General features: G+C 37.0%; 1 protein-coding gene across 2 annotated transcripts in view; it reads left to right on the forward strand.

Moving 5' to 3' along the window:
* Positions 1-12,476, forward strand: part of LOC108245193 (partitioning defective 3 homolog) — a 485,244-nt gene that overhangs the window by 216,616 nt on the left and 256,152 nt on the right. For both annotated transcript variants that reach the window (XM_017431897.3, XM_017431896.3), the window contains exons 10-12: positions 1,266-1,453; positions 6,730-6,869; positions 7,293-7,421. In XM_017431897.3, coding sequence (XP_017287386.1) covers positions 1,266-1,453; positions 6,730-6,869; positions 7,293-7,421 — 457 coding nt within the window. The remainder of the gene's footprint in view (positions 1-1,265; positions 1,454-6,729; positions 6,870-7,292; positions 7,422-12,476) is intronic.

Consider the following 12,476-nt stretch of genomic DNA (forward strand, 5'->3'; position numbering starts at 1 on the left):
TCACATGGTCAATTGTGACATCAAGATGGCCGCAATAGCTAAAGAGAGCTAAATTTAAGATCATATTTCTGCATGCCCTAACTCTTCAACCGTTTGTCGTAGGAACGTCAAACTTCACAGCCAGAACCCTCATGGGTCAAAGACCAGGACTTTGAAGTTCAAGGTCACAAGGTCAAAGGTCAAGGTCACAAGAGCCCATATGCTCTAAATAGGGATCTGTCTACAGTAGGAACTTCAAACTTCACAGCTAGACTCCCTGTGGGTCAAAGATTATCCCTAACAATTTCAAGGTCAAAGGTCAAATGTCAAGATCACAGGCAAACAGAGGCTTTTACTTTAAAACCGTTTAACTTAACAAGTTCAGACTTCACAACCAGAGTCCCCATGGGTCAAGGATTAGCCCTTTGGAGTTTAACGTCACAAGGTCAGAGTTCAAGGTCGCAACAGCACACGTGCTCTAACTCTGGAACCGTTCCACGCAGGAAGGTGAAACTTCACAACATGCCACAGGAGTCGTAATGATCCGGACTGAAGGCGTTTTCGGACGTTTGCCCAGAGCGCCACCTAGTGGAAGGCGCGGGAAGTGCACGGGAAATGCGCGGGAAGTGCGCGGGAAGTGCGCGACAGCGTAGAGGGCGGTCGCCAGAGTTCACGCCATAGGCCGAAGCGGTGCTGAGCTGCGAGGGCCGTCCAACGCTGCTCGCAGCTTTAATTCTTTTTGTAATGACTTCTACTATCATAGCTTTCAGACATTACCCTGTCTTGTTTAATATTATTTGTACTGATAGGTTTTTATTTTAAACCAATGTACTGAGCTGTTGGTTATTGTTAGTTCAGATAAAACAACATTCCAGTTGATAAGAATATTTAACTAAACAAAACCCTTTACATTCAGTGTTTAGGAGAAAGTTCTGTCCAAATACAATAGAAGACAATTAGAGTTTGGGTGTATTCACTCTTCAGTCTGGAGGGATTTGAGAGAAAACTGTAAGTCTTATTGTGATAAGAGACACAAACTGATTGTTTTGATGTATGAAATTTGCAAGAAGTTTAGTTTGTGTGGGTCAAAAGGGTTTGTTTCCAAAAGTTTTTTTAAATCTTAAATGGCTTAAATTTTAGCATGTGACACCATCACACTGTACGCTGATAATTTTATCATGAACACTCCAAAAATCATAAAACTTAAACCACAACCATTCCCTTCTATTTTACAACCTGTCCCAATCGGTTGGTGTAAACCCTTAAACTCTGTGTTCTTCCTTTAGCCACCAGCCCCCCGTGGCTGGAAGCACACCAGAGCCAAGTCGACGGTATGCTACCTTACCACACAATTCAATCTCCAAAGCTTCCTCAGCCCTCTCACCCTCCCTACAACGTAGGATAAGCACAACCCCATCCAACAGCACCTACCTAAAGAAAAAAGGCCGGCACTTCAACATCAAGCTGAAAAAAGGTAACGTTTAGAAGACAAACAACCGTATGTAACTAAAAGTCAACATTTTTCTGCATTTATAACAGAGGTTTACTATGACTATGTCCTTTAAAGCCAAAATATGAGAAAGAGTTGTATGTCTTTAGACTGTTTTCTAATAAGTCTAACACGGTACATTTTCTTTGGCCTGAGAATGCCTTGGAATCCCCAGAGGAGCTGAAGAATGTCACTGAAAAGGATTTTTTAATATCCTCTTTATTCTTTTGTGATTATTCAAATAGAGAAAACATGTTCATCTTATCTCATATTTTTCCAGACTAAAAAAATAGGTTGAAGTCCTTTTGGCAGTCTTTTCTGGAAATATTAAAACTACAGTGTTTTGATATGAGGTTTTATTTAGTCAAGCTTTGAGGCAAAAGGTTGGTTAAACAAAACCCAGTGTTGACAGCAGCGTTCCAGCTACGTCACTGTGGTTGATGAAATAAGATGTTTTTACAACCCATCTGCTTCCATCTGAGATGGATTTGTTTTGTGAACTTGGGCTTCAGTACCAAAATCATTTTATCTTTTAGTGGTGACCTTACTTTAAAGTCTGAAGTAATTTTCATTAGTTTAGTTTCAAAGTAAACCATTGGTAAGGTAAGGTGATATGCCAACAACTGTTTTTATTTTTGCTTCTTTTTTTCTGTTGGAGGGGAAGCAGATGTTTTGTTGCAAACTGGAAAGCAACATTTTTTCAGTGAGCTTTAGGGAAAAATGTGGGCAGCAGCACCAGATAAATACAACCCACTCAGGGGAAATGTAGTTACAAGCTGCTTTCTAATATATTCTGTCTGAACATTGCCAGCACAGTTCCTTCACATTCTAGGTCTAAAGTGCAATTGATACTGTTTTTACTGTAGTATGAGAACATTCATCTGCTTTTTTTTATAGATAAATGTTTAATTTAAGTGAAACTAAGAATCAAATAGGTTTGGAAAACTCCAATAATGATGCTAATATTTTGGTTTATTTTCAGTATTCACAAAGGTTTATGGTCTTATTCATGATGACTTATAACTCTTTATTATTAGTATTTATGCTCTTGCCCAAGTGACAAAAAATATTAAAATAATTATTGCTTACAGTATAAACTGTGTTTACTAGAATGAGTGTGCCTCTCAAGGAAACTTGAATCCATTTGTGAACTCTAAATGGAGACAAATCATCATCCAAACGTTGAGCCAGAAGAATTTAAGAGCAGTAAAAACTGGTAGATTTTTTTTGTGTGCTCGGAAATCTTTTCTGCCATTTTCATTTAATTACCATCAGACTTTATCACTACTAATGCACTTTTCGACAAGCTGAGACAGTTTTGCTGTCGACTCGATGTAATTGTTGTGATTCGGTCTAAGTGGCTCAGAGTTCCAAGTGGCAGGAGCAGATCTTGAATGGCACATTAACAAGAGTGCCTTAATCAAATTCTTCTGTTGAAAACAACATACGCAGCCCATTAAGTCATTGTCATGTCCCCCAGCCTCTCTTCATGTTTGCTGTTTAATTGGCTTATTGGAGCCAGAATTCAAACTAATCTAAAAAGGGGATACAATTACTTTTATCCTGGTCTTCTATTACCCAAAATAAAGACGTCAGTGGTTAATTACTGAAGGCCTATTAGAGATGCATTCCCCTAATTGCCTGATTGGACCATTAATGATAGAATCTTGTGATGGAGGCAAGAGTTTGATTCTGCTCATTAGACTGTGTCTTGAGCAGTGAAGAGGAAATGAGCTGGCATGAGAAAAGAATCAGAGTACAAAAGAAAACACCTACTATGATATTCAAGATGTGAGAGGCATCATAAGAAAGTACTCACCTTCTTTGATATTTTTGCTGTTTTGTTGTCTAACTGACAGGAATTTAAAAAAATATATATTTGATTATACACAATGAATTTAGACAAAAATAAACAAAACAAAACAAAAAAACGCCAGAATAATAATGGTGTAAAAATGAAAAAAACAAACAAACAAACAACAGCAACAATAAACAAACTTAAAAGTGGTGTGCATATATGTTTTCCTCTTTTGCTTTGAAGTTTAAACCATTATCTTCAGAAGCCACATATTTAGTTAAAACAGGTCCATCTGCAGGTTACCCAAGTGTCAAATGATGTCAGTATATGTGTATATATATATATATATATACACATATACTGACAAAAAGCATATATATATATTATATATAACTGAGCAGACGGAAATATATATATATATATATATATATACATATATATATATATATATATATGCTTTTTCTGATACCTCCCAGGATAAACACCAGTGCAACACCTCGAAGTAGTAAGGGCTAGCAAAGAGACAAAAGTCTCCATACAGGTCAGAGACAATGTTGTAGAGATAAGGGTTGGATTCAGAATCCTGAAGATCCCACAGAGCACCAATAAATCCAGAATTAGGAAGATTCTGCTACCGCAGCAAAACTGGCAAGAAAGAGTCAAGCGCCAACATTCATGAACCAGGTAAGAGGGCTATTAATCAGAGAAACATCCAGGAGGCCAAAGGGAATCCTGATGGGGCTGGGCCGCTTTCTGAAGAGATGTTAGTATCTGGTCATTTGGACCACCATAAGCTGCACAGAGCTGGGCTTTTTAGCAGCGACATAAAAAGTGGTCAAAAATGGACTAATAAAAAAGTCCAATAGCACAAATGAAAGAAATAAATTTTGAGAGAAACTTGTTTGAGTTCTCTAGAGATTTGAGACTGGGATGGAGGTCCACCTTCCAGCAGGACAATAACCCTAAACACACTGCTGAGCAGTTTATGGAGATTCAGTTAAATGTCCTGGATAGGATAGGATTAGTCAAACCTGAGATCCTAAACCAAATGAGCAACTCTGCTAGGATTATCACCCACCACTGAAAGGCAGACGCTAAAGTTGTTTGTTCGTGTCTGTGTGTTTATTTCAATTTTAATAAAACTCTTAAAAAAGTAATCAGTAGGTGTATACTCCTCAGCTTTTATAGTCAACTCAATTCAAGATGGCCACCACAGCTCAGTGACAATAGCCAACATAAAAATGGCTGCAACTCTGCAAATTTTCCAGATATTTAGCTATATTCAACACATACTCTGAGTGCCAACACAAATTAAAAATCAATTTAAGTTCAGGTTGTAAATAGAAAGACTTCCAAGAGGCATCTATATTTTTGCAACCCACAATATTTTGCTTTAGTTGGTTTTTGTTGGAAAACTGTTGGATATACAGAATAAATGCTGGTCATGGAGCAAAACAAACCAAAAAAATCTTTGGGAACAGGCTTTTGTTTATAAATGAAACATGACTTCTTTATTTTCTGTATTCCCTTAATAACATCTCCACCAAGAGGGAAACTTCTACAGCAACTTTGTGACCTTCTATTAAAAGTTTGACAGTTAGAAAGACAAACTGCATATTTAATGTTCAGCATGAACAATGACAGCTATTTCCGTCTGCTCAGTTATCAAACCACACTGATGGAGAGATCAGAGAGCATCATTATCCTCAGCAGCTCAACTTTCTAACTCCATAAGCAATCTCTTTATAAACCTCCAGCAAGTTTGTTTGTCAGGAGCCATGAGAAAGTTGCAATCCACATTTTCTTTTCTCCGTTAAGTGTTTGTTGTTCATCAGCACATCACTGTCAGCAAGCTGACAGTTCGACAGAGTGCTAAAGAGACACAGAGGGAAAAGTAGGTCATGATGAGCTATCAGAGGTGCTGACAGCTCTGTGAAATGAGCAGCTACTTTGACATGAATACTAATCACTGTTGTCACTGTTTAAAAATCCTCAACTTAAACCGCATAATACAACTTTTCCAGCTTGAAGGCTGGGAATGGCAACAGCTAGAGTACCGTTAGTAACAATCTCCATGATGACTTCCAAAAAAAATCAGCCACCAAATCTTTTGAACTGTTCAAAATTCTGTCAGATAGGAAGCACGTACACAAGATTTGTTCAGCTCACATTTGAACCAATTTATTGCTTCGTGTTTGTATAATTTAAATGTTGCCAACAGAAAAATGTCAGATAGCTCCTCTTCTGAACCTGATGTTGTGTGTGCCTACATCTTTAAGATTAGAGATTCATGAATACTAGATAATCCTTAAATACTGTTACATCTAATGAGTTTCTGCACAAAATGAGTTGCACAAGCAAAGAATGTAACTTGGATCATTGGGTCATTGATGTTTTAAATCAAATGTGCAAGCTGTAAAAGATTTAATATTTATCCAAAAAAAATATAGGTAATAAAAAGAGCAGTCCTCGCTTACCAAAATTTTAAGCAATCTTATATGATCTGTTTGGATGCATGTGTTTGGGATAATTCTAAGCTTCCACCACACCAAATTTTAGCTCAATCTGTAAAATTAATTGAGTAATAGGCATTTTTGCATTTGCTAAAACCAGTTAGCTGTGGTGACCATTTTGAATTAGGTTGACTCCAAAAAACAACCAGCTGAAGATGTACATCCAATGATTCTTTTCTGCAACTTTCATTAGAATTTGGCCAGTGGTTCATGAAATATGTTGTTCACAGAGACGCAGAAACACTCACACAGACGCAGGAAAAAAACATTATTACCCGCCTTTCATTAAATTCATGCCCTGGTTCATGAGATATTTTGCTTACAAACTAAGAGACAAGCAAACACACAGATACATACAAGGGGAAGAGCAAGAAAAATCGAATCAGAAGTTCATTCATTTTGCTTTTGAAAGGAGAAAACCATGTAGGTCACAGTACCACAGGCTTCATAAACTGCACATTTGCCATTTAACTTGTTCTACACTTTTTACTGCATTTTAAAGAGATGCAAAATTTGTTATTTCTGGCTCTGAACCAACTTATCTACATGACTATAACATGCATTTTATTGTGTATCTTGTTTTTAACTAGAAAATATCTTTTTGACAGCAAAACAAACCAAAAAATTTTTTTTTACCTGAATAAATACTCTTATTGACTATTTTGGGGGTTCTGAAATACTTGAAATTTAAACATTTTGTGCATTTGTACACTTTTCTTTCTTCTTTTGAAAACACTGTAACTCAGATATGAAGTTTCAAAGTTTTAGAGGTGGAGCGACATGAAATTGAAGAAAGACACTTTTAAAGATACTGTTTTGCAATTTCATAACAAGCATTTCATGTAAACATGTTGAAGTATAAAGACATACAAGCAAACAAACAAACAAACAAAAGAAAGAAAGAAAACAGATGTTGAAACTTGTTTTTTGTTTATTTATTTTTTACTTAGGTCCAGAGGGCCTTGGATTCAGTATCACATCGAGAGACGTCCCTATTGGTGGAAGTGCTCCCATTTTCATTAAAAACATTCTTCCTCGAGGGGCTGCCATCCAAGATGGTCAACTGAGAGCTGGAGACCGGCTGCTGGAGGTGGAGTGGGCCTTCAAACAATCTAAAAACACCAAAAGCATGTTGTAGTGTTCAGCCAGTGTATTCAGGGAGGTTGTCAGATATTTCAGAGACTAATTACTCCTTCACTGATATGGCTTTGTTTCCAAATTCAGTCTTGCAGAGCTTTTGTTAGAATTAGTCAAACACTCCACATTTCCTACAGTGGTTAACAATTTAACCGCAGCTTTGAGTTTCTATTGAAATGTCGTTAGTTGAAACAATATTTTGATTATAGACTAAAATTAAAATCAGCTTGTGCTCACTTTAGAGAACATGAACCCTTGTTTAATTCCAGCTTCAGATGACTTGGACTGTAATCTGAAAACCCTTTTTCATGTATGTACTACATCCTTACCCTATTTATAATTGTGTGCTTGTGCATTTGTGTGCATATATGTGCAGGTTAGTGGAGTGGACCTGAGTGGAAAGAGCCAAGAAGAGGTGGTGGCCCTGCTTCGAGCTGCACCCATGGGTGGGATTGTGAACCTGTTGGTGCTTCGTCCGGAGGACTCCCTGCTGCCACGAGAAGTGGTCAGTACTGAGATTACACGTCGGTTTTTATTCCCAGTATGTTCACTGCACCTTTCACGATTAGAATAGTTTATTAAGGAAAGACAAACACAAGATAATATAAGAAGAACTCTTCATATCATAGATCACCTGCAAGGAAGAGGGGAAGGGGCAGTTCTGATAAGTATAGTTGCGGAAAAAGCCTTTGATAGCGTCAATTGGAACTTTTTGTATAAGGTTTTAGAAAGATTTGGATTTAATGAGACATTTGTAAATTGTATTAAATCAATTTATCAGGACCCAACTGCAAGGATTAAAATAAATGGCAACCTGTCAGGAAGTTTTACTCTGGAGAGAGGAACAAGGCAGGGATGCTGCCTCTCACCGAGTCTTTTTGCATTGTTTATAGAGCCGCTAGCTCAGATGATTAGACAGGAAGAGGAAATAAAAGGAGTGGAAATAGGAGGGGAAGAACACAAAATAGGGTTGTTTGCAGATGACATTCTTATTTATTTAAAAAACCCAAATGAAACGTTTCAAAAAACAGTAAGTTTGCTTGAAGATTATGGAAAATTCTCGGGATACAAAATTAATGTGGAAAAAACACAGATCCTAACAATAAATTACTCCCCGCAGCAGAAAATAAGGGATAACTACAAACTTAATTGGAATGGAAAATATATAAAATATTTGGGGGTAAACATAACCAAAGCAATTGACAAACTCTATGATGCCAATTATTTAGAAATAAACCACAATATCAAGAAGGACCTGGGGCGATGGACAGACATTGGTCTGGATCTCAGCTCTAGAGTGGAGATAATTAAAATAAATATTTTACCACGACTGCTATACCTGTTTCAATCCCTGCCACTGACAATACCACGGAAACAATTTGTGGAATGGGACAGATGGATCTCAAGGTTTATATGGAATGGAAAGAAACCAAGGGTTAGATATAAAACACTTCAGCTCCCAAAAGATAGAGGAGGTCTGGGTTTACCAGCCCTAAAAGAATATTTCTGGGCCGCACAAATTAGACCTCTGGTATGTTGGTGCAATGATGATTATGTTTCAAAATGGAAAAATATCGAAACGGGTAGGAAAGACATAGAAGTTAAAAATTTAATAGCACATAAAATACTCGTAGGCAAACTAAGCAATAAGTTAGATTTAATAACTAAAACTACGATTGAAATATGGAACACAATAATTGATATTTACAAGTTAGAGAAGGAAACAAGGAGTTTGAGCTGGTTTGCTTGGGATCCGAGATTTAAACCGGGTATTTATGATACAGGTTTCAAGCAATGGGCAAATAAAGGTGCTACAGCAATTTGTAAATTAACTGAAAAGGGCAAACTGATGAGTTTTAATAGCCTAAAGGGAAAATATGAATTGGAGGACAAAGACCAGTATAGATATCTGCAAATAAAAGATTATTATGAGAAAGAGATAAAAACCAACATAAGTAACATAATAGAGATATTTCATAAGGCCTATGAAGGAAATAAATTTCGAGTAATTTCAGCATTGTACCAGGGACTGTTGGCAGGCAGGAATACTTCCACTATGTATATTAAAGAAAAATGGGAAGAGGAACTGAATGAACATATAAGCGAGGAGGAATGGTTTAAAATTTGTAAAATGCAGTGCACGGCCACCTGCTCTCGTGTGTGGAGGGAATTTAATTGGAAAAACATGATTAGATTTTTTATAACACCAAAGATCAGGATCAGGATGGATTCTAATCCACAGCCATGCTGGAGACTCTGTGGCCAGACGGATGTAGGCCACACACACATATTCTGGTCTTGTCAAAAACTATCCACATACTGGTATAATGTTTGTCTTATCTTGAAAAATATATTGGGATATGGAATACCCAGATCATGTAAAACACTCTACCTTGGATGCCTCACACACGAGGTAATTCAAAAGGATGATGAATATCTGTTAAAAATATTACTTTCAGCAACAAGAAAGACAATCACAAAATTATGGTACAGACAAGACCCTCCTGCAGTGGAGCAGTGGCTGAGCATTGTAGACGAGATCTTTATGATGGAGAAAATCACACACAGATTGAGATTGCAGGAGGACAAGTTTGTTGTTAAATGGGAAAAATGGAGCGACTATAGATATAAGGAAGATGCCACTTTTGTATCGAGTTAAATATGGACATAGTTGTCTATCATTGTATATGAAGATGAAGGTATTGATGCCTCTCCACTGTATGTGTTCAGAAATGTTCAATAAAAAATAAGTTAAAAAAAAAAAAAAGAATAGTTCCGTAGCCACTTTTCAATTCAGATGACAAACTTGCCACATTGTAAAAACTGTTCAGCCAGACCATGAAGGGTTTCTGCAGGGTGTTGGTGAGGTCTTCAGTAGTGTAGCAGGAATGCAGAGGGCTTTCTGTTGTGCATGAAAGGCTGCCAAGCTAGTGAGGTTGTAGTGGTTTATCATTTTGGAGCATATCAGGGTTTTTGGTGGGTCTGGGTTCTTGTAAAGTTGGTTACAGTGCATTTCTGTGTTCATGTTTGCATTATTAAAAACAAAAACAATTTGAAAGGCCTCGCTTCCTTGCAGGAATGCATTTTGCCCACCGCCTTCCACGCCAGAATGCTAAACTTAAATAATCTTGTGTTCATGAAACCACAAAGTCATAGCCTTTTTGGTCAAACCTTGTGATGCCCAATCTCATATGCTGTTGTTAGAGCACCTTTTTGAATTGGTTTGACTCCAAAAATTAATTGTAGATAAGCTGACAATTAATATTCTCTAAAAGTTTCCTTTAAATTTGTCCAGTGTTTCATGGGAGATTTTGCTACCAAAGAAATACGGTTGACATCAACAGGTGAAAGCACTGTTTAATAATAAAAAAAAGATCTTCAGACCATGTGCTGTGGATTGGTCTTAGCTACTAGCATACCAAACATTAGCTCCATATTTAACCTCTCCCTAGGAAGTAGGTCTTTTTGTTAGCATTTGTTTCTTTATTTGTATGTGCACAATATTACTTAAAAAATTATGAATGAATTTTGATGAAATTTTCTGGAAATGTTGAGGTTGTCACAAAGAACAAATACTTATTTATTTATACTACATTTTTTTAATTGACTCTATGGTCTACGGACAGGTTTGCGCTCTCAGAGTTCCTCAGCATACAATGATAACAACGACTGTGAAGGGTGCACAGAACTTCATCACATGATGATGATGTCATGTCATGGGTCTTGGTGGAGGTTTGTTCTCTCCGGGTGCTTCTAGTGGTAGATGTTGTAGATGCGCATCCAACAACTGCTTTCAGATGTTTCTTTAAAATCTGTCCAGCGGTTGATAAAATATTAGGCTAACAGACAAACACACACACATGCACACAGGGGTAGAAACATTATAGCCCTTTCACCTTACAGCAGTGATAATAAACAAACATGAAAAACAAAGGAAATGGATGGGGCATGTGAAGTCAGAAAATGTACACTCAAATCATCTGTGGTGAACAATATAATTATTCTATTTGAGTAGGAACTAATTGTTCACAATGTATTTAATACTACTGTCTATTTCTGCTGAATCCAAAAATGTTAACTTTATTGCGATAAGTTTCAGTTTATAAGTAAGAAGCATGTCATATTCTGTAAGTCCCAAATCTGACTTTCACATGGTTGCTGCACATACATACTTTTAACTTATTTAATTATTTAGATGTAGGTATTTAGTTATTTAGTTGTGCATCTTTTGTGTGATAGTTTCTCACTCAGTTTTTTTTGTTTTTATAAACATTTCAATTTTAATTGTCTTTCATTACATGCCTGCTGTTATTGCGCCACTTTAATTATGTTCACACTTTGATAGCACGTTTACAAATAAATAAAAATTAACGACATCAGTAATGACGTAAACTTAGTCTGAATTTTTTGAATTTAGATCAAGACCACTTTTTTAACATCTGTTTGACTCCTCCGGGAGAAGCACGCAATTAAAGATTTTAACATATGCAGACACATCTGGCAGCAGGTCCACACTACATGTGTACAGAGACGCTTTAAAAAGATGATGCACACAACATTACACCTTTAGTAAAATTCACACACATGCAGATGGTGACAAACACACACACTCCCTTCTCAGACACAAAGGCAACATACAGGGTGACTTTGGCTGTCGTGCAACAGATGGCGAGGCTACTGCCCTCGTCCAGTCTGTGCTCAGTGGCTCTGACAGCAGGCTCGGGTGTCACAGCACCTCAGCAGAGCAGAAAAAAAGCTTTACGCCAACTTCACTTCTTCCCATAATACTCAACCAGGCACCAAGGCTGTTAACCCTGCCATAAACGCAGCTCAACCTGTAGAATAATGAACACTTCAGACAATTTACTAAAGAAATGCTCCTCCATTAGTCCTTGCTACATTTCCTTTTTTTTCTCTCTTCCAATTTCTGCTGTAAAGTAGCAAAATGGACACATTTGATTTCTGCTTCATGAAAGAAGTGCCAAGAAAAATCCTCTTTTTAAACTCTTTAAATGATCTCATTTATGGGAAATCCTTTGTTAATTTGGTGGTTCTACACGACTTAATTCCTGCTGCTCACATAAAATTTGACACTTTCAGAGCTGTAGCAAAGTGTGCCTATCACAACCGGGCCTTCCCTTCCTTACCTAACCCCCCACACACAAAACTGTTTCAACATGCACTCAGATGGGAAAGAGAAAGACAATTTGGTGCTACTCTGGTATATTAGCGACAAGCAGATCATGGTTTACTATAGCCCACCGCCTAAAGGCAGGCAATAGGGATTAACAGATCACATGAGATCTTTGTTTAAAACTTTGCTTTAAACTATTTGAGTCAGTCATGTTGGTCTGTTCGCAAAATAGCTCATCAAACTCTTGACAGATTTTATTGATTGATTATAGAAAGTAATCATTGGATGTACATTTACAACTGATTAACTTTTGGTATCAACCAAATTCAAGATGGCAACTGAAATTCAAAATTCAAATTCAACTGAACTTACAAAACTCAAAGATTTCTGTAATTCAATCATTTTATGTATATTTAGCTACAACTT

Source organism: Kryptolebias marmoratus, linkage group LG21, assembly GCF_001649575.2.
Source record: "Kryptolebias marmoratus isolate JLee-2015 linkage group LG21, ASM164957v2, whole genome shotgun sequence".
NCBI classification, from domain to species: Eukaryota; Metazoa; Chordata; class Actinopteri; order Cyprinodontiformes; family Rivulidae; genus Kryptolebias; species Kryptolebias marmoratus.